General features: G+C 41.1%; 1 protein-coding gene and 1 long non-coding RNA gene across 2 annotated transcripts; one reads left to right on the forward strand and one right to left on the reverse strand.

Moving 5' to 3' along the window:
* Positions 1–3,995: 3,995 nt before the first annotated feature.
* Positions 3,996–19,923, reverse strand: LOC118418610 (somatostatin receptor type 2-like). Its single transcript, XM_035824609.1, has 3 exons — positions 18,808–19,923; positions 12,258–12,320; positions 3,996–4,677 (listed from the first exon to the last, which is right to left on the reverse strand). The coding sequence occupies exons 1-3, from the start codon at positions 19,806–19,808 to the stop codon at positions 4,083–4,085; spliced, it is 1,659 nt and encodes a 552-aa protein (XP_035680502.1). The 5' UTR covers positions 19,809–19,923; the 3' UTR covers positions 3,996–4,082.
* On the forward strand, positions 17,418–18,220 carry LOC118418611. Its single transcript, XR_004831475.1, has 2 exons — positions 17,418–17,468; positions 17,827–18,220. It is a non-coding gene; the product is annotated as an uncharacterized LOC118418611 (long non-coding RNA).
* Positions 19,924–23,795: the final 3,872 nt, after the last annotated feature.

The raw sequence follows: 23,795 nt of genomic DNA on the forward strand, positions 1-23,795 counted from the left end.
CAGTTTCAGATACTATTCCCGTCATATCGCGATATTATTATGTTATATCATTTCATAGTTATGACGTTCGTTGAAGAGATTCATTAGTCACGTATGTACACAGTTGATAGAAATTTCATCAAGCAGTGACTAATTCTTAAATGTACCTCCACATATGCCTCGCAAGAAAGCGGGGTGAGGGGGTAGAAGATCAACGCAAGTCTCGACATAGTTCACACAACTCTCGCGAGAACTAGGTCACTCCGTGAACAAGATGGACTGATAGCCATCGAAAATTTGGAGGTACGCGTGTTAACCTTTAAAAAGTAGTCACTGGTTGATGAAAACTCTATTAACGGAATCAGTTAAGTTAGTAATCTAAACAACAAATGAAAGACACTGTCGTGAATTTAAAAAAATTCATAATAATTTGAGATATTCTTTTCTTTCAGCTTGCAATCACAGAATGATAGAACCACGCTTCCCGTCATATCGCGACGATAATTATGTAATATTATGTTATAGTTATGACGATAATTTATGGCTTCAAAATGAGAGGCACTAAAAAAGAACTTGTGGACGACCTACCACCTGTTATTGGCAGGCCGCCATTTTTATGACGTAGTCGTACCCGTAAATTTGGTCTCGCCAGGTCGCTTGGCTCCATTCCGCAAAACGACGATCTCGTTCTGGCGTAAATTGGATTTTTGCACTCTTTCACTTCATGATTGGAACATTATAGAAATATGAAAGTATAACTGAGAAGAGTGCAAAACACACAAAGCGTAAAAAGTGCTATTTTATGTACGATATTCGTTGAGCGATCTGTCAAATTACTTTATAAAATTGCAACGACTTGAGGTTGCCGTACCAGCGAAATGGGAGTCATTAAACTTCTTCGGGTTTTATTATGTTTGCAAGATCACTGACAATCCACCAACACCGATAAGTAGAAACTATTACATACACAATGATAGCCAAACTAAAACATATCTACAGAACGCATTTTAATAGATGGTGGCACACATTGCAAATTTGTCCAACAGCTAACATCACAGTCAAATATCACCCTTTTTCTCTCTGAGAAAATCTCTGAGAAATGTATACATTTTACAACCGTCAACTGCCTCAAGAAAAAAACATTAAACCTTACATAAACCTTACAGCGATAGAGGAAAAACCAATAGATTTCTATCTTTAATGCTCTTGCAACATAATTCAATTTTATAGATTCATTAGATTAAATATACAAACTTAATGGGACAGTAGTAGTAACAGTTGCCTCCGTATGGAGGGTTTCGTTTTCGGTTTGCTTGTTTGCTAATATGTTCTTCTGTGTCCGTAATTACTTGAATACCTTGTCAGCAGAGTAATAATTGAATAACAGAAAGTTACTGGAAAGATGGTGTCACTACACAAAGGTCAGAATTACGGTAGTGACCCGAAGTATCAGACATGACAGGTCAATGGGTCAATGGAAGAGACTACTATTTCACGGGGAGGTATTGTTTCTGGTTTGTCTGATTGGGCTTTCGCACGTCTTCCATATACTTCTCACGTTCACTGTAGAGCGGATATATGCACTTTTAATGATAACTGTATTTGCATGATTAATGAATCAAAGTTAAACAAGACAACTAGGTTAGAATACTGCACGAATTTGTGACATTTTCCAGGAAGACTTGCCGTGAGTTACTGTGAGTTTCAGGAAGAGTTACAGTTTTATCTATTGATTTCTACATCAGTCGATAGAACTGGACAGTGAAAAATTTTCTAGTCCTGTCAGAAGAGTGGCGGTTATTTATCAACATTGGAATATGACTTATCGCTGAACACCAGCAGCTATGTTGCGAAACAGCCGGATTAATCATTTGTTCGGCTATATTTACAAATGTACGGGATCCATTCCATTCCAGACGGGGATCGCGCTGCAACCTCGGTGCGACCTCAGTGAGGCATTGACGTTAAAATTGGAATATCGTGCGAAACATACAATTATATAATTCAACCTCTACAACTGGATAAAAACTGATATTTACTGCCGGACACTTTGAGTGACACTCTTCTTAACGGGTCAATGGAATAGTTTACCTGGATGTCTAATCTTCGTAAAGTGTCATGAAAATATGACTGCATGCATATGACTGAAAAGATTTTTTAAGCGTAAAATGCTTCTTTTCTGCTCAAATTTGTTGCGAGTTCCGCAAATAGCTCTCTCACAGCGAGGTTGCCACCCAATATATAGCTAGACTAGTGGAATGTGGATATTGTCATGTCTGTCTGCTTGCAAAAGAAGAGCTTTGCAACAATGGTTGAGAGGGCAAAGAAGCACTGACAAGATCATATGACAAAACGTATTATTCTACGTTTGCTGTCTGAGAACATTCGGATTACAAAAGCGTTACGATCAAACACAAATCACACCATATTTCGCACTTCAACACACTCAACAACATAACACGATGGTAAAATTTGGCCCTAAAATTTCCAGACTTCTAGTTGGGGATTTAGAACACGAATCATATTCCATCTGACGTACTCGAACAGAACGCTGACGAGATCGAACAGAACGGGCGTTCTATTAGAGGTCACCCGCGGTCATCCACAGGTTGTTACAGTAAACACGCAGAAAACACCCTTGTTTTCCTGGGTGCCGTGCGTCAGAAGAAAAACAAACATTTTCGCAAATATAAAACGTTATCTGGCAAGCTTAGTTTTGCTGCCGCTACGTTTGGAATATGTGACATGTAACAAAGCTGATGGCGTCATTATTGGTGACCTTGAATATCACAACACTTGTTTACGGCGGTACCAATTACTCCATGTCCCTATCAGTGCGACTCGACATACGGCCAAACATGATATTTAAATCGCTTACAAAACGCTTGCAAATCAACTCTTTGAGGACTTAAATTGTCGACAACTAATATCTCCAGGTTTGTGTCTTAGGGATTTTTGGAATATGGAGGCAATTTTGAATTACGAGTTTTTGAGTGTGAAAAACATGATTTTTCGACCTTATCTTGGCTGTAAAAATAGTTCTGAGAACAAGTTCAAAAATCCCTAAGACAGAAAGTTTGATCAAACAATCATTACTCATATGATATAAAAGATTTGGATTTTCAGTCAAATTTAGGACCGATCTAAATATGGTATTTGTTTTTTTGTGCACTTAACACCCTTTCTGAATCAACCAACTTGGCATATTTCAGAAAACATTGAAACAAAACTGTGCAGCACACGTACAAGTTAAGATTTGACGTGTGCACACTGCCAATTTTCATTTAATCTCGACGAAATACGTGTGAGAGGTTGCTTTTCTAACTATCACGATTTTGTAGAAGATGTTTCAGTCACCGTCAGCCCTCCGCGGGGACCGCGCGGGAGCTCCGGTAACCCGATACTCCACGTTCGAATGGAAACTTTTGGGCCAAATTTTACCATCGTGTAAATACTAGAACCATCGGATTATTTCAATTCTTCAAATGGGCTACCTAGCCCGAAAACGTTTTACATACTTCTTCACTGACCCGTATCACTCGTGAATAAGCTTAGCACATCTTTCATTTACAGTTTGTGAAATATTTACATGCTAATAGTTACACTGGTGCTTTATTAGTGCCATGAAGTCGCACTATGTACATGCTAGCAAATTGTGCGCTGAATTCCTAATTGTCATTGAGCAGTTGAACGTTTCTGCAAGCTTGGACCCAAACCATGGTATGTGTGAAAATAGCTGAAGAATATTTGAAACTAGAAAAGGATGGCAAGATGCTAATAGAAAATACTAACAAAACAAAAATAAGTAAAAAAAAAATCACAAAAATGTCACTAAATTCCTATTTGTCATTGAGCAGTTTAACGTTTCTGCAAGCTTGGACCCAAACCATGGTATGTGTGACAAAAGCTAAAGAATATTTCAAACCTGAAAAGAGCGACCAGATGCGGACATCCTAATAGAAATTACATACAAAACAAAAATAAGTACAAAATTCACAAAAATGTTGATGGCATAACTAAAGTGCTAGCAGGTATATATGTTATTACTTGTGATTAATGATCATAGCCAGCTATAAGCTTTCACTTGAGATGTGACATTAATTTCAAACCCACTGCTCTCTATAGTTTACCACTCTGAATTTTGTCAGCTTCGCAAGGGATTCTCCTGCAGTTTTGTCGGGAGTATGCTTCCAAGAAGCGACATGAAATCTACGAGTCTTTCGTGGAAAACATAAAGAGAGTCTTGGGCACGTCTTTCTGGTGTGAGACCGTCTCGAACCTCGGTCGCTGTGGTCGTGATGTTGGTAGTCTGTGCTCCGTGTTGTTGTCGTGTTGTAGGCGGTTATTTCTTCCTGTCTCCCGTCGCTGTCTCTACTTCTTCTCGGCGATGCTGTCGAACTGGGCGCCGAAGGTTCGTCGACTTCGATGCCTTGGGTGATTTTTAGACTAGCCTGTTCACTTTGAGGATTGTCCTTGCTGCTTTCGGTTGTAGTCGGCTCCATTTGCGGGCTCCACCTCACGCCTCCCCGCCTACGGACTCTGGACGGGCGGCTTGAGGTCTTGTTGTCCCCACCGGGTGGTTTACCGGGGAACGTCATCTTGGCCATCGGTCTTCGGAACAGGGAGAAGGCGAGGCTGTTCAGCTCTGTATCGCCGACCTGTTGCCGAGGTATCGATGATAGGGATGTCTGAGCCGTCCTGAAACACAACAAAAACCCCTTCTTGGTTATTTCTTGAAGTGGTAGACGCGACAGATCATTCAAAATCAAAAGTATGACATTTCCATGAAGTTTAGACATCTAGGTACCTAATAAGTGTATCTAATGCAAAAGAAAGCAAATTTAAATTGAAAGTTCATCTGTGTTGGTAGAAGTCATTTTTGAACTAGTTCAACTGTAATAACCAACACAGAAATTGGACTTACCCAAATGTTCAACTGAACAGCACCAGTCTTTGTCAAAAAATGACAGTCTTTCATTGACAAACATTGGTGCTGTTCCAGTCGAAAATTTGTGTGAGTCCAATTTTTGTCTTGGATATTATTCCAGTTGAACTAGTTCAACAAAGCAAAGTTTATTATCCTTTTTTTTATATAATGCTAAGCTCAGTTCAGGTCAGAGACTCATTTACATTTATGTACTGGTTTTATTACCACTTTGAAACCTATTTAATCTATCTAGTTTAGAGTCTCACTGCACATTCACAGCACACTGATGAAAGACATTGGATTCTGTCTGAAATGCCTGACTCTGTTAGAGATCCAGCTTTCCAATTTTTTGATCTATTCTGTATAATACATCAAGGACAGTGTTAATTTTGATCCGATCGAAGTCATATGGCTGACTTTTCTTTGATACTTGAGCTTCCTTATGTCCTAGCAATTCTCGGACATCTTAGATTCTCTACTTCACACTTACGTGTCACTAAAGGAAATAGTATTTATTAATAATTTATATGATTGGCGTGAAAATATATATCCAGCGAGAAAAGTGCACTTTTGAAAACAATTCAATACATTTGACATACACCCGAAAATGAAAGTTATAAATATCCTATTGCTGACAATATACGGCATTTGCTCATAAACATTGCCGTCATAATCATTCAATTCCGTACGGTTGACAAAGCACCACTACCGAAAGAACTCCGCTAAGTCGAAGGCCGATTCACCGTTAAGATTGATCTCCTTGGCCAGTGGATTGAATAACAATCATGTGAATGGAAGTCTATAACTTCGTATGCTTGTGAGGGGTGATCAATAAGTTCACGGCCTCACCAAGAATTAAGGTGCGCAACTCAAATTTCCGGGCATAATTATTAAGTATAAATCATTTCTATGAATGCCTACCAAATTTCAAATCATTGTTCTTTGCACGGACACCCAGTAACGTTAGGTGAGGGAGAAGATAAAAACATGAGTGATTGAGCTGAGTCGTGCTGCTGAGCACCTCAAAGTCAGCGACTTCCTTCTTTCTAGGTGAAACACGAAAGAAATCCTTTGTCAATGTCTTCGTAGACGTCATAGCATGAGGAAACCGATCTACAGATCTGATAACAGTTCACTGTTGTATTTCTCGCCTACAATAACTGGTTTTCAAAGAATGTTGAAAGTAATGACTATAATGATTTGAAATTTGGTGAATATTAATAAACTGTTTCATACCATGAGGCAATGTGCCAAAAAAGTTGCATTGCGAACCTTATAGTATCTGGATGAGGCCGTAAACGTATTAGCTCCTATCTTAAGATGTTTTCGGCAAAGCAGTGCTCGTGTATGTTTAAGAATGGGAAGCACTCTGCCCAGTCCGACCTCCTCCTGGGACCGTAATTGCAGAGACGATGTGCTAACATTCATGCCTCCATCTGTCTTTCATTTACCCTTCAAACCTCAATGAAGCCTGGCTTCAACGTTTATTGAACCAACATGACGTAATGCTACAGTCTCATTTGCATAGGAGCCTACATGAAGTGTATACTATGTAGCCCTGGCCAGGCTCTGTTGGGGAGCCACATGGACTTGCCCCCTTGGGCTGTCGATCATACCAGGGGTACCTCTTGGTGTTTTTACGGGTAGGTCACGAAGTCGCTGGGTCCGGGTTGCTTTTAACGGTGAGTAAAAAACAAGGGCCCGGCCCTGCCCCCAAAATAGCCCGCTCGCCGGAGGGATGTCGCACGGGGACACGCGTACGTAGGGATCACGCCAAAAAGTAAGCCAGTAAACTACCGGTACCCAGAGGGACCCCTTATTCCAACGGGACTGTAGAATAATAGCACCGAGAAGGCCGTGGACAAAATGTTGTGTGTTCCGGCTACCAAACCGACCCTAGCATGAGCTTGAGTTCGTTAGCAAGCTAAGGAATATAAGATATTCTCTTCTAAGTGATAGAATTGAAAACAGACTACTTGTATTTCACACTCTATCAACAGGCTAAAATGTTGACAGTTAATGTAAGAATGCATATTACTAGTATACGTCGTAGTATTTTGTTCATTTTATTGATACATTTGTGCTTATACAATATATTTTGCATAATTACAGTATAATGTTTAGAATACCAATACCCTGATGCATTTCAAACGTTTCCCATCTACCGACCTAACCTGAAAACACAACATTTCTTTTCATAGGCCTATGACTATGAAAAAAACGTATCTATCATAATTATGTAACGTTACATTGTAGATCCTGATCTACGACAATTAGACATCATTTATGGTTGACATTTCCTGAACCAATTCCCTTCTTCCACAACCATGAACAGCATTTGGAACAATTCCAAGACAAACATTTTATTTCAACTTACTCAATGTCACCTTCAGATGACATTTTCCTCGAGAAAACCCAATTTCCATACACGGATAGACGAGAAAATCAATGCATCATTACAGCATGATTTAGTTTGAAACATAAAATGGCAATACATGTAGTCGAAACAGTAAAAATTTGATCTTGTTTCCCATTTTTTTTCTATTTGCTTTTGGACAGACAAGGACAATGTGGCACTGCACTCAAGTTTTGTAACTTATATCAACAGTGCCACATACACGGTACCCATTTTTACACCTGGGTGAAGTGTGGAAAGTCGTGTAAAGTGCCTTTCCCAAGGGCACAACGTCGGGGGCATGGCGGGGATCGAACTCAGAACGTCTAGATTCCGAGCCGAACGCTCTACCAGTTACGCCACGCCCGACGCCACAATTGTTTCCCATTGCTTTAGTTCACTACCTGAAGTTGTCCAAAAGTTATTCGTTTCAAATTCCAGAACAGTAGTAGGTATACACTTCGGAAGCAGTTTCGCCTACACAGGACCTTCGTCTCTACCCCCATAGGCATAAATTTGTGATATAACCGTGTTATGGATACACTAGATGAAGCCAATAGGTTTAGCGTAGGTGTTAACGATCTCTTTATACCCCCCCCCCCCCCCTTCCACTAGGACGGCGCGGTCTCACTGAGAACGGAGCGTGATCACAGGGGAGTTGAAAAGAGACCTTTTTACGACTCTGTCACGTAATCATTCTGTACAAAAGGTGTCCAGGATTTCCTTCCTGACTGGATACCAAAAGGTCTGTTGGATCATTGCCGTCTTTTTGATAAGGGATGGTTGATGGAGCATGAGTACAAAGGTGCTCATTACGAACTGATGACGTAAGGGAACAAACGTCATACGAAATCCCTTTGAATGGCATTTGGGGATGCATGGGATGTTCATGTAAATGCCATGAAGACCGTGGGAGCACACAACTTGTTCCACTTATTTTTACAGTGTACCACGGGGAAACGAAAACTGTGGACCAAGCCGGTTACTAACTTTCACAGTTAGATCCAGAAAAAAATGGTGTATTAGGCAAAGGTGAAATCCCATAGCTTTTTTGAGGCCAGATAGAGTTACAGTGGGTTTTTGATGCACGGCTTTGGAAGGCAGATCCTATTCTTCTTCTTCCACCTTCTGTTATCTTGCGGCCAACCGAAGTGACTTGAACACTAGGGTGGAGTAAGGAAAATAGCATCAAGTGCCTTTCCCAATGACATGGCGTCTAAGGGCGCGGTCACATAGGTCGTGTGATCATCGTACGATTTTGGTGCCATAGGATTTTCAATCTGGCCGTGACAGAACCAACCACCGATGGATCCAAAACAGCATTTTGTGTACCAAGATAATTGGACTTTGCAGGAGACGTACATTTTTGTCCTCCAAAATTTCCGAAGTTAGCGATCGTACGGCGATCGAACGACCTCTGTGACCTAGTCAGGAATCGAACCCGCCACCTGTCGATCCCGTGTATGATAGCCTAACCACTCGGGCATTGACGTGACGCAGCACACGTTGACAATACAATAAAGTATTCCGCACGCAGCAAACTTGCTTGCGTACGTGTTATTCCACTGTACGATATCTACGTGATGGATGTTTGGTTCCTCTCCAACGGAACTCTCCTGATGATTGTACAACCTTTCCGCCGCCAAACACCACATGAGCGATCACTCCGCTCCACGCAAAAGGTCGCAAGGTGGACGTTTTTGTACCAGACCTTGTGAAAAGTTGGACGCCAAGATGATGTCAGCTACCACTTTGAAGCTATTTTTCAAATTCGTATCTTTCTTCACACAGCATTAGCAGCAGCCCCTAGAGCTAGAACGTTGCCAGTGCACACTGAGGAACACATTGAGTTGACATTGACATTTCTGTCTCTGTACTTGCAACAGTCCCACTACGTAGTTTGTTTCACAGTTGAAGGTAGAAAAGGTCTTGTGTTGTCAAGTATTTTCCACGGTAGACCGCATTGTAGATTTGCTTTTAAATGTATCTCATCGGACTACGCCGAATTGCGCAAAACATTCGAAGACTGGTGCAGTGTGTCGTATGAAATTGCGACTGTTCTCATACATAAAATTTCACAATTGTAAAATGGGATATGGAACAGGGAATTCTGGAACACTGGAGCAGTCCAGGGAGATATACCCGCTTAACCAAAAAGTTTCCGCTGTGTCTATCACCTCCGCTTAGAGTAGGGCATCATCCATCAATTCAGGAAACACGACCCTCTCCGACCTTTCCTCAAAGGAACCTTAAAAGGGTTCAAAGATGCATGAAAGGTTTCGACCTCTTCCTTACGAATAAGACTCTTTTACCAAAGTTAATTTGTATCTCAGTATTGAGGTTTTTGTCAGGTTTAACTACTTCGCCTCTCTCAAATACAGGCCTTCGCACTATAGATCTTAGATATCACGCTTCAATGTATGTAAGCATTTTTACCACCTAACCCGAGTTGGGAACGTTGTAATGCTATTTTTCAGGCAAGGCTATGTAGGGATATATCCCCTTTGATTACTTGCCGGTTTACTACATTGGTGACGAAGTTCAATCATGCAAATCTTATTGATATAATTCAAGATTGGTGCAGCAATTAATGAACTTTCGGCGATAGCAATAAGGTTGGTAGCCGCCTTTCAATTTTCCTAAACACATTTAGATGGTTCAAATACGCTGTGAGATAGGTTTTAGCGTCTACAGATACTTGTAGTGGGAAACTGCAAAGTGAATCGCGGTTGCACTAGATGTATTTGCGCTTCAGAAATCGTTATGAATATTATGGTAGCAGGTGGCGAATCAAAATTAATATGGTAGAAATGATTTGGCAAAATGACACCTATGATTTGGCAAAATATGACCTAGTGCAGTCAACTCGAGTCTCGACAACCACACAAGGGACTGAGACTACGTTTCACGTAAATTGGTTGGAGAAAATCATAAACAGGTGCAATGGCCAAGTGGGTAGAGCGTTCGCCTTGCATTCGATAGGTCGTGAGTTCGATCCCCGTCCAAGTCGTATCAAACACTCTAAAATAAAAATGAACATGCTGATTTCAGATTCTGCTTCGCACTCAGCATGTAGGAAAGGGTACGAGTATATGGTCGGACACACACCGCTACCAGTAGACTAGCCCCAGTGGACTAGTTGTAGTGATTGCACAACGTTGTGTAGCCCAAGGGAGACATGGGCTCTTACAACCACACAAAGTGGGGATTCTCAGAGTTGCACAGCAGAAAATGGATAGCCATGACACCCCGTGACAGAAAAAAACAACTCCTGGGTTCGACTCAAGGCAGGGGTAACAGACATAACACTAACACAGTAAAACATCACTGGACAGGGCATGGTAGCGTGGCACAAGACAACTGGTGGACAATAAGAGTCACTGAGAAAAGGTGGACTCTCACTGCACTTGTGGCACCGGTGCGGCACTGCGTGGTTCGTTCACTGCGGCACTGTTTTGTTATTTTCGCGATTTTTGATAATTTGGGTATTACGTAATACGTGAAGGTATGACTTAAAAGACAAAAAACGAAAGAAAATTCGTTCTTTATCTCTGAAATTCGTTAAATCATCTACGAACCACGCATTGCCGCATTGATGCCACAAGTGCATTGAGATACCACCTTTTGTGGACATAGAGAGAGCGGAGGAGACAAAGAGGGCGTTTGTGTATAAGATGGAGGAACAATCTACAGAAACAACTGGGCCCCACATGGCTAAACAGTGCGAGAATAAGAAAATACTATAGTCAGTCAAGGGGGTGGTTCTTCTTTAGGGGTGAAGACATCCCGGCATGAGTGTGGCCCAAGGGCTATCAAAACGAAGGCAGGCACCGCCCTATTCACCATCTGGTGTGGGAAGAATGGAGCAATCATCATTAATGATAGTTGTTGATTTGGGTATGAATGTTTCGTATAGTGACTACTAATAGTAGTTGCTTTTGGGTACGCCATTTGGATAGCAGAGGGACTGAACTATGTAAAAATGGACAGAACTGTTTTATGTGGCTTCTGACTGGAGGCTGTTCGACCGTGTGAATGTATATGGTTTTTGTATATAACTACCTTAAGAAATATAAATGTAACAATCTACGCACAATATCGAAAAGCTGCAATAAAATAAGCATATCTCCTCCAACTGAAAGAGTGACTTGCAGCAACGTGTAATCACAAGCAATAAGGTTATTCCAGACTGCATCGTCAAACTTATTACACGTCTACCATTTTAAGGTAGTCGTGTTGGATTGTCACTTCAACTGGCATATATATAAGATAAATGGCTAGCTTACACCAGACACTGCCGAAGGCTCACATAGATCAAAGACCAAATGTACCTTCGACGTCTTTCCATTTCGTACCATATTCTATGGTTGAGTGTGCATCATGATATCGCTACGTAATAAAATCCAATTGGTTCGACCATTTTCAGTAGTGCTTTCGCAGCTATTACTCATGTATGTGCATCTTTATCCGTGGGATAACCTATATCCGTTATTTAAGAAAAAGCAAGGGATATCAGTTCAACGGACGGTGGTTTAAAGTTGCAATCATTTAATATCACGGTTTGAAACCGCCTTCCGTCGGTTTGATATAGCTAATACCATGTTTTCAAACACAACGAACATATTAGGTTACTCCGCCACGGGTATAAGAAAAAGGTGAACTAGCGTTGACAGGAAGCTCTTATGAAAAATAAAACCAAACGACTAAAAGAATTAGAATCTCCAGACGCTCTTTTGTGATTCGTTTCAAAGGTTTTACACCCCACAAATCCTTCTCCTTATACCGGAAAGTACGTCTGTTCCCATATATATTGCCCGCTGTTAGAATCCCGCTGTGTCTACTAAACCAGGCGATTCTGAGAGCTGTAAAATAAAGCGCCTGGCCTTTACCCAAAGGACAAACGGATTATCTGCCTATCAACCACAATAAGGAACATAAGCGTGAGTAATTTCTTACCTTCTGGTAGATTTCCGAGAGGCGTTACTAGAGTAGGGCAGGCAGACTCTACGAAATCCCTTTCTGGAAAAACAGGAAGCAGTGGTTTAGTAAAGTGACGTACAGGTGCACTCTCACTGCACTTGCGTCAAGCTTGCGTCACTGTTTCGGGGTTCGTTCACTGCGTCACTGTTTTGTTATTTTCTCCGATTATTTATAATTCAGATATTGCGTAATACGTAAAATTATGACTTAGACGACGATAAAATACACAAAAAGTAAGAAAATTCGTTCTTTATCTCTGAAATTCGTTGAGTATCTTTCGAATCCCGCAGTGACGCAAGCGTCACGCAAGTGCAGTGAGAGTGCACCTTTAGAGTAGTGTTGGTGTATTACATGCTACTTAACACCGGTGGTATGGGTAAAAGGGTTGCCATTTTAGATAACCTGTAAACTAAATGTACGTGTGCTCAACTTACTTTCTTTAAGATTACTTAGAGCACCTTTCAGACATGGATAGATTTATCTTGAAACTGAAAGCACCCAGCTTAACGGTCTAGAACATTACCTTAAATAGTTTAGGAATAGGAACAAGGAAATAGGAACAAGAAAACAACACTTCACCTAAATAAGAACAAGAAAACAACACTTAATTGCCTGAAGGCGGATGTAGTCAACTTACATAATAATAATCATCGCTAAAAAGGTTATGTTTTGGGTAGCGTTTGTATGTTTGTATGTATGTTTATATGTATGTATGTATGTATGTATGTATGTATGTATGTATGTATGTTTGTATGTATGTATGTATGTATGTATGTATGTGTGTATGTATGTATGTATGTCTGTATGTATGTGGAAGACCAGCATAACTAAAGAATGCCAGGATGGATTGTATTGATATTTGGTATGTGAATAGACATTGATGAGACCTGGAAACGATTAGATTTTGGCCCCCCTATCAGCCTGTTACGGTACTGCAGCGGAACTTCTGGGTTTGATATCTCGAGTTCTGAACATGCTGTGGCTGTGATTTTTGAATGCTAGACAGCTCTTGGTGCCGAAAGTTAGTGGTATAGGTTTGTGCCCCCTAGTTCAGCTTGTTCTACCAATGGCGAATACATAAACGTGGAAATGTTTTTTAGGCACATGCCTGCTTGCTAATCTTCCACTGGCTGTAACGTGGAAGACAGTCGGTATGTGCAGTTTTCACAGGCTCAATGGGAGAGGTTTCCAAAGGTCTTTTTGACAAATCTAATGGTAACTGGTACTTTAGTATAGGACTGGGACTGTTGGAGGTTAGCGACAACAATCGGATTCGATCTCCCGGCCTCTAGGTTAAGAGGCATTGCCCACTGAGCTACGCAAACAAAATTACATAGAAATACTTCAAATGGGCTAAATACAATCAATCAGAATCGCGTACGTATGCGAAGATGTGAGGACGTCTACTAGTGTATGAAATAGGGGTGGGTACCGGTACATAAAATTCAGATCCAGGTCCGGTTCAGGTCCAGAGGATCAGGTCCAGGTCCGGACCTGAACCTGGTTCCGTACGTGAAAACTTGTGAATGGACGATGATACTCAAAACAATGGTCCATTTCACTATAAGTTAATCTCTTTTGTGGATCCGGAGTATTGAACTCCCACTGGCGTTTTAAAAGCCTACATTATATGATATATAATCTGATCATATAGTCTGTTCATTTTTCAATAGGTCCAACGTCCGGTCTACCTAATGTTTTCTACTGTTTTTTCCGGACCGGTCCAATAAGAACAAGCATGGTGTTTATAAAAACACAGGCGACGAAAGGTTACGATTGAATAGTTGTTTGTTTGTTTGTTTTCTTTAGACCTCTGCTGTCATAGACACCCTTTGTCTCTGATATGGACAGTCTGTGCCTTGACAGTTTATGAATGAATGAATGAATGACCTTAATTGTACATGGTGCAGTGCATGGCAGGAACTATTACACAGAGTGTGAAATAAAGGTATCGGGTAAGACTAAATATCCTAATTACTATAACAATAAATGCTAGCATAAATTTCGATATCAAATTTCAATTGAGCGGGGATTATCATGAGTGTCAGTATATTTTCTAATAACATTGCTAACAAAGCTGTCTCCTATATTTGCCTATTTTTGCGTTGTGCCATTGAAGATAATTTATATTTATATACATTCAAATCTGTCTGTAGCATCTAGTCTTTTAAAATCTGATCTACTTGATTCGAGAACTGTGAATAACTTACGACGTAACGTATTATATCTAGAATAATCCACGACGAAGTGGAAATTCATTTCATATGGATAAAATGTTGGTTTATTAGGGGATTAATCGCCTCATGGCCGATTGACAATGTCACAATGGTGACCCTAAGTAGCCCATTGAGAGTCCCAAAGCACAGACTGCCAGACCAGCTGTAGGACATCTGGAGCGAATTACAGCCCATTCCATGTAAATCATAACACTCGCACCACCTGTACAACTGGAACCCGAGCTCAGGGGACAGTGTTAAACAGGTGCCCACTGACAAGCTTAGAACTGGGAGTTCATGGGGACATCGATCTGTGGAAACTTTTCACTCGCACCGCCACCTGTACAACTGGATCATATGCTTAGGGGACAGTGTTTAACAAAACATTTACTAGTACCCACTGTTACGTTATTGTTGACGCAAATTTTACGTCAATAAATCTAAATCTTACATTAGAATCTCAAATAGGCTATGCAGTAAAGAAGTGCAATATCAGCATGGTCAAGTGAGCTTAGAGTGACAATCCACGCAGACAGAAGGTGGCACTGGTTTAAGCTGGTACTGACACGGCTGGGTACATCTAAGAAAAGGGTAAAACAACTTCAAGTTTCAAGCGATACAAAACAGAGCGGCCAGGATCACCCTTGGATGCGACAGGTCCAACGGGTCCAGAGACTCTTTACAGTTTACTGCAGATGCTAACGTTAGTGCCGTTAAACTTGAAAGACATGATCCAGCAGAAAACTTAGTGAATTTTCATGAGTCATGAAAACAAACCATCAGTGTCAATATGTAAACTACTCACAATGCAAGATCACTGTTATCAGACCAAATCTTCAGAAAAAGTTAGAAAATATCCGCTCTCTGAAACCCAGCACAAACTTAGATGCTCAAAACTGAACAATTTCTGCACTGAACGTCTAACACATGGAATAGTTTGCTGTAAGGAAATTAGATTTTGTCCCATTGTTCGTGGACCTAACGTAGACTTCCTACTTTTTGTGACTCTTTTGAAAAGTTGCTGTATATGATATTTTCCTGTGGCTGTGTGTTATCTAGATTTGTTCCATGGATATTGATGAATAAAGGATAACAGGAAGAATACAGATGCTATAGACATTGTAAAAGCTAATCGTGTCTCCAAATAAATTCATAGAATGTTACCAACATATAGATAGCTGTGTGTTAGTACTGTTATCAATTACCACACAAAGTGCAATGATTGATGACCAGATGGACAGACAGCTGGGCGGGGATTTGTGTGGAAAGTAGGTTGGACGTTATTTGTTGAGAGGAAAAGTGGGAGGAGAGAAGGGTGGACCTTATTGGGTGTTTACATGTTAGATCAACCCAAAGGCGGAGCACAGAGATAGGGAAGAGCATTCGAGAACTTTTGAGTGAACACAAAAGACCCTCCAGTGATGGGAGCAGACGTACTGGATGGGAGCAGACGTAATCAGGCGTCTATAGTCTATCAGCGTTCAGGCAATCTTTGGCCGAGTTTTCTTGGGGACAGACGGACACAGAACAGCACAAAAGGTGAGTGATCATCATTTTCCAGCTTCATATATTACGTATCCTTGTAAAAACTATTATGTGGTTGTTTCCAATTGTTCTAGTTGTCTCGACGAACCTACCCAGGGTTAGCCTGCTTGCTAGACTGTTCTGTTTCTTCAAAATTCAAGAGCTAACTGACAGACCATCTCCTTGGCTGACATGAGAAGGAATTTTACCACAGACACCCCTAAGTTAGACCAATTAAAAATAGAAACTGTGCAATGCATACTCCCGCTTACTAGACAGGATAGCATGCTGTTGGGGGAAAAGTCTTTGTTCCCTTTGTCTCCCATGGCCAGCTGCGTAGCTTAACACGTGCTAACTCATTAATCACTAGGTCATGGGGGGGGGGGGGGGGTGGCACACCTGCGATGCAGATGTTTAGCCGCATGCTAGGGATAGAGCCGTACCAAATAATTATATGGATGCTATCATAGTGAGCATTGATTGCAAACGAATTTGTTTTCAAAAAAAAATTGTCACATTTTCTGGAGTTACACTTTAGGAAATTTTGTGTTATATGTCATTGGATTTGATTATGTAGGGGCGTAAGTAAAGACATCAGAGCCCACATTCCCCTCTTTATATGTTGAGTGTTAACATGTTTATCTTGAATGTATAGCAAGAATTTAATTTCGAATGAGGGCCACAGTCTTAGAACCATGTGTATGAGTTACAGTAGTCTGGTTAGTGAAACGTATAAATTCAAAATGATTTCAGTTTTGTTATTTTATGTACATTGACATATTTCCTAGAATTTCTTTCGCCGCACATGCGTAGTGACATCTGTGAAGGGCTTATATAAGATAGTTTGTTGAATGCCCAACTTGAGTATCGCACGTGTGCTCACGAAGATGAAGTCGAAGATATTTGTTACTTACCTTTGAATTAAACGCCAAGGGGTATCTTTAGCCAAAATATGAGAAGAAGCTATGATGTTTCAAATGAAAAGTTTGAAAGAAAATCCCTTCGGAAGGTACGTATCCTCAGTACACAATTGTTTCTTTTGCAACTGCATGGGGCTGACCAGTACCCGTGATATTTTTCATAAAGAAGAAAGAGAGAGATCCGTCAATGACTCATCGTGATTTATGAAGAATGTAACATCATTCTGTCCAGAGCAGTACAGCCCTATAACAAAACAGAAACATGGTGTGCTGGGTGATATAGTTTTTACTGGATATATCACTACATGCAATATCAATCCGAAACATCTTCTTACAACTAATGGTTTCAAATGTATGCAATTACTGTAAAGCCAAAGTTGGGAGTAATTCCACATTTTTCTTTTTTTCTCTCACAAGGAATTACAACATATGAAGGATGGGAAGATGACCCCACCAGACCCCACAGCTTGTCATGGGAACAAGTTACACAGACGGATGCTGTTCAAACAATTTTCCTGAACAGCGAGGTTTGTTACACCATTGTTCTTATTGCTGATATAGTTTGAGTATCCAAAGTAATAGAGGTAACAGTGGGCAGAATGGTGGGTTAAAAATGGACCTTTAAAGGCACAAGGGGGCTTAAATGCACAAACATCGGGAGCATTGAAAACTAGTACAAACATATTAGTGGATGTTGGGTGTTGGTTGATCTATTATACTGGGCACTTAGTTTTTTCGAACCTTTATTTATTAATGTGAAAACAAAATTTGACAGCTAAGCAATCTAAAGAAACCCATAGGGATTCATTCATGTTGACATATTGATCATGGAATATGTTTGTGTCCATCAACTATACCTAACCTGTTCTATATTATTTCTTTCAGCTCTACAAGGCGACAACGACAACAGTCACAAGAAATTAATAGTTGAACTTGGACGGCAATCAGATTGATAGTAACCGTAGCTTTACAATGCATCACAATCTATCACCTCAACGAAACGGAAGTCAATGCACATGTAGTCAGGCTTGACTCTATAGTTCCAGGAATTTTGTCAGCATGCAAACAATTTATTATACGGTCAACAGAATTACAAAAGAAATGTTTTGCTTGAATGTATTACCAAGTGTCATTGTTATAGAAGTAAATCCAAAGTTATAAGAATGACGCATCTTTGCCATGTTCTGCCAGGTTTTTACATTCTCTGTGTTTGTGTCTTGAGATATGGTAAAAGTATATATGATGTGTATGTTGATGAAATAAAAGGTATAGGCAATTGTGTGGATCGTTTTTTTAAATGAGTAGTCTTTAAAATGTGGACAGTCATGGCCATTTCTGCTTTCTACAAACATCTTGCAGATAAAAATTGTTTCAAATCAGATTTAGTAAATTCAAAATACGACTGTGTTCACAGGTGAAACAAAAAAACGTATGTACTTCAAACATTAAAGCTTTAATATAGTGTTCCTATTTCTCTCAAAGAACACCAAAAGAGCGATTGAGAGTTAAAAATATAAATCTCAATTTGCCAGAATTTGCAAAAACAGAAAAACGTACTTAATGCATTGATTATGACAGTGTTTTTTTGTGTGCTGAAAGAAGCAAATTGCACGAAACAGTAATGTGACGGTAAAATACCAAGCAACAAAGGCCATTTCTGTTCCGACAAAAGACCAAACAGGCAAAGGCTACCTCAAAACCAATTCCCTAGGGAATGCATTCGTGCAATTTTTGGAATATTTTCAAAGCGATCGTAATACTGTAGAATGCCTCCGCCCCTGAGGCGTCGCCAAAAACCGGTTTTGTATCGTTACCCACCCCTAGTATAAAGACCAAAACGTTGTATGAACTTTAACAGTGTGTTACCTGAAGTTCTCGCCGAGACAGTGGTAGATGAGTGGGTTGATGGCGCTGTTGCAGAAGGCCAGCAGGTTGACGACCAGAGCGGTCTGTCTGACGGACAGAGACACGTCCATGCCGATGCTGATCCGGACGATGTTGAAGATGTGGTACGGCAACCAGCAGATGGTGAAGGCCAGCACCACCGCGCACACCATCACCGTGATCTTGTTACGGGAGCGCGCCGCCACTCCGTTCGGGGGGATCGGGCCCTTGGCCCGCAGGCGGAAGATGATGAGCGTGTAGCACACGGCGATGAAGAGAAGCGGGACGGCAAACCCCAGCACGAAGGAGTAAGTGACGGCTAATTGGCTACCGAAGGTGGGGTCGTCAATCGTGCCGGGCCAGTCGACGATGCAGTGTTCAGCGCCACTCGTATCCTTCGCCGTCCTCGCGAACACGATGAAGGGGCACACCAGGACCAGGGCTACAGTCCACACTCCAACAGACACCCAGCGGGCCTTGCTGACGGTGCGGTGTTGAAGCGACTGCAGCGGCTGGACCGTCGCGTAGTACCGGTCGACGCTGAGAACCGCCAGGGAGAAGAAGCTGGCGAATCCGTTGATATTCGTGGCCAGGACGACGCTTCGGCACATGAAGTCCCCGAAAGGCCACGCCATGAGAATAACGTCCGTTGCCAAGAAGGGTAAGACCAAGAGGAACAGGACGTCTGCAACGGCGAGGTTCAGCAAGTACACGTTGGCAACTGTTCTCATCTTGGAGAAATTGGACACCACGTATATGACGAGCACATTCCCTGAAAGTCCGAATGCGCACAGGAAGCAGTAGAGTATGGGTAACACCGTGGACTCCAATGCGGAGGGGAAGAGGTCTAGCTCCATCGCGCTACCGTTTGCCGGTGTCTCCCACATGAAGTCCATTTTCGACTGGGGCGTTTGAGTCTGGTTCACGCTCGGGCTTGCCCTCTCATTTGCATGAACAAACGCTTCCAATCGCCCCTCGGCCATTCTTCTCACGTCAAGAGCGGAAATCACCTTAATAAAAGAGGCCTGTGCGAAGAGAAATACATCATATTAGAAATAAACGAGGTTTCCGCTGCAATTATTGGTGTCTTCCGATGGGGAAGCGCACACCCGGCAGACTCCGGAGGCGTATGCTAATTAAACGATCTTTCACTGTCCGCGTAGGGTATCCCAGAAATCACCGCGCGCGGAAAACTCATGCTGAATCCGTTACTTTCTTTGAAAACCAACCGGCGAACATGTCATTGATAAAATTATGATAAATATTCAGCTGTACAATTTCATGAATCAGAAGTGGTAGTAGTGGCAAAGTGGTTTTGAGGAGGGATGGGTAATTCTGGAAAACTCTGACTTTTTGGACCGGCTGAAACTAGTAGAAGAAATTCCCCATGTTGTATTAACAACTGATATCAAATAAGGCGGAAACTAATGACAGGATGTTATTGAAAAATAAGAATAATTTGGGGGCACTATTGACAAGATGTTCATGAGCGTGTCAACGCTAGCAATAATTCCTTGTATGACCTTAACCCTGACGATAACCGTATAATTTAGTGCCGAATAAGACGTATTGACATCTCTGAGCAAGAATGATCAAGTATGATGAATGGATAATTAAGGAATGGTCCCTCTCGTGGTTAGAAGCCAGACTGCTGGTCAAAAGGCCAATAGATTCATTGCAACAATCCACGAAATTAATGTGTACCGACCACTTCTGATATATACTAATTCCTCCACATCCTGTCAAAATTTTTTTTTAAATATTCAATAGCCACGGTGATGAAATGAAGTACTTGCCCTTTCCACTCGCCGCGCTCTCTCTGCGACCTAAATTTTGACATATCGCTCAATTGAAAGAAAAGAAAGAAACCTTTTTACACTTTGTGCGTTTTATTGTCTTCTCGGTCACACTATTTTGTATGATATACCCAGTGCGAAAGTGAAGGATACACGTATCATATTTAGGTCGCAGTGAGAGCGCAGCGCGATCGCCGTCCAGTGGAAAGGGGTGGGGGGTGGGGGTGGTGGGTGGTAGGCGAGCCAGATGGTGTCCCATGCAGCACCCACACGACGCTAACGACATAATGTCTTGTGGCTCCTTTGTAAATTCTGGCGGTTTTATGGCTTAAGCGTATAGATCCCTGTCATTTGCCTTCACCAAGAAGGCCATGTTTTTTTGTGCCATTAGCGAATGTGTGCGTCTAGACAGTGGTATAACTCAAAAAGCTTTGAATGTGAGTAAGAAAATAAGTGTTGTAGATTTAGGAGGCCCCTTGCGTCTGTCTGGACTTGCTGGGGTCGCTCTGTATCAGACTCTGGAAGAGAATAACTCTAAAAGGAATAGATGGATCCCTAGCTTGGTATTAAGCTTAAGTGATGATTAACATATCAAACGCTAAATATGCAATTCAGCTAATTAGCACAAATAATAAGGGAAATTTTTAGCCCGTTCCGTGAGGCTTTCAAACATGTGACATAAGCAGCAGAAAAAGACGAATATTGATAGCAAATAATAATGCAAAGGGAGATTGGATTTGCATAATTAATGGGAAAATACTTATTCCATAGATATATAAAATGCCTGCATTTTACAGAAGTTTCATACACTTGCGGCATTTAGTTTTTGCAATCAACTTAATGATAAATGGTATTTTGGAATTCTATACAGTATTCCGAATCAGACAGTGAACAGCGAATGCCTTTAAATGACTTCCACTGTACTGGCAGGAAAACGCATGCCGCTGGAAAGGTTAAAGTCTTAAACTTAAAGCTTGATTGTCAAGAAAGACTGGATGTCAAGTGTTAAATAGGTGTTAATGCAACAAGAGTACAATACAAGGTCTACACATAACTTGAGTACATAGCCTGCAAAGCGACAGATGTATAAAGATAAGAGCGCTATTTTGGGTAAAAAGTCTGTTTACCGCACTCTAGCCCCAGGTGGGGGATAGAAAAATGATTTCATTCATATAAGAGCAACACGTTTAAGTTCTAAAAAACAACCTTGGCCTTTATACGATCAAAATGTGAGAAGTGTTCTTTTTATGGTCTAGCCGTACAGGTTCCGTTTGAACATACCTCACACTGTGTGGGGGTCATGGTTAAGGTTAAGGTCAAGTTCAGGATCCTGTTAGGATGAAGTGGCGATTTCTCTTTGCCCTTAAAATGGCATTTAGGGTTAAGGTCAAGGTCAACGGTGGAGGAACCGTTATGATGAAGTTTGGATGATGTAATGATGTTTACCTTCATGCAAAATTGAGGTATTGTCTTGAGTGTGTTTGTGTGTATGTGTGTGTGTGTGTGTGTGTGTGTGTGTGTGTGCGTGTGTGTGCCTGTTTGTGTTAGCAGATATTTTTGGTCAGGATAACTTAAGAAACTCTGAATGGGTTCTTTACGAGGGGGGGGTACAAGCTGAGCCTCGTTTGTGACGACATTCTTAATGCTGCAGCGCCACCTACATCGGCTATAAGTAGCAGCAAGAAGTAGTTTCCAGTCATTCTTCCCTGATAATGCTGTTTGATAGACATCGAAACGTCGGAAGTAAGTACTCCATGGTTATGCCTGAAGATAATGATATTTTGTATGCGGATGGTAAGACGAAGGTCAGGGTCGATTTTGGTCCCGCTGGTGTGTGATCTTGTTTTCTCTGCGTTAATATGATATTTAAGGTTAAGGTCAGGAGGAGAATTGAGTTACTTTTAGGATCAAATAGCGATTACTGCCTTCCCTTACCACGTTATTTACGCTTGACGTCATTAAGGGTGAAGGTGTTCTTTAGATACCAAACTTATCCAAAAGACGGAATATCTGCATTTTGTAACATGATTATGTAACAATGAAGAACATTTTGTTTTAGAATGCAGCAATTCCTTGTAAGTGCCTTTCAGTTACACCGTAAACATACATGATCAACGAAAGGTCAAAATGTTCACGTATATTGCGTAAGACTACTATAAAAACTACAATATACTGTAAAAATTGTGCAAATTTGTCTACACATGTCTAAAGAAGAGGATAGACGGTAGATTTAGATGGAATATATGATGACCTCGCTACACATGTTTAGTTATCTATCTCAATGCATTTAGCCCATGTTTTGCATGGCTACGTAATAAACATCGTTGTCATTGTCATTGATAATAAATGGTCCGTCTGCACATACACAAGTCACGTTCGGAGCCGTGTAAACTTCTAAAACACTTATCTATGTCACGTTTTCTGCCTTCTTAGCATTCCTCTCCGCTGCTTTGACCGACGGTGCATGAAATTTACTCTCAGCACCTTTGTAATTTAGGAAATGTTTACTGTCACGATATATGTAAGTATCTTCTTTACGATTGACATGAAATTGAATCCAATGTGTAAAACAGATTTTGCTTTTGCAAAAACATTTATCTAAGTCACGGCGCTTGGATTTTGGAGTATGGAAACCAAGCTTAACTTCGCTAAACTTTCTTCCTACACACTGACTTAATTCTAAATAAAGAAAAAAACTGTTACTAAATAGCATTCCTGGTCAATCAGAATGTTTGTCAGAGGATCTGCTCTCCAGGGTAAGGGGACACATGGTCAATGCATGGAGCCGCAGTGCCTTTGTTCCTTCTGTCAACAACAATGGCAACATGCATAAACATGATTGAACTAGCGACGTCTCTTTCAGTCTTACTGGAGGTGAACAAAGAAACAAGCCTGGGAAAGAATGGACTGGATGTTTAGTCCTGTGGTTTAGCAGCATTTTTTGCTGAATTTTTCTTGTTTGCCCTCGCGCATTAGTTTTGGGGTCTCCAGAGGATATTATTCATAAAATTGTGACCTAAACACTAAAGGCCCCCTCTCACTTGACGTGCGGCACGCTTGCGGCATTGCTGCGTTTGGAAGATGCTCAACGAATTTCAGAGATAAAGAACGAATTTTCTTACTTGTTGTATATTTTGTCGTCTTTTATGTTATACTTTTAACGTATTGCGCAAT

The sequence above is a fragment of the Branchiostoma floridae genome, chromosome 6 (assembly GCF_000003815.2).
Source record: "Branchiostoma floridae strain S238N-H82 chromosome 6, Bfl_VNyyK, whole genome shotgun sequence".
Lineage (NCBI taxonomy): Eukaryota > Metazoa > Chordata > Leptocardii > Amphioxiformes > Branchiostomatidae > Branchiostoma > Branchiostoma floridae.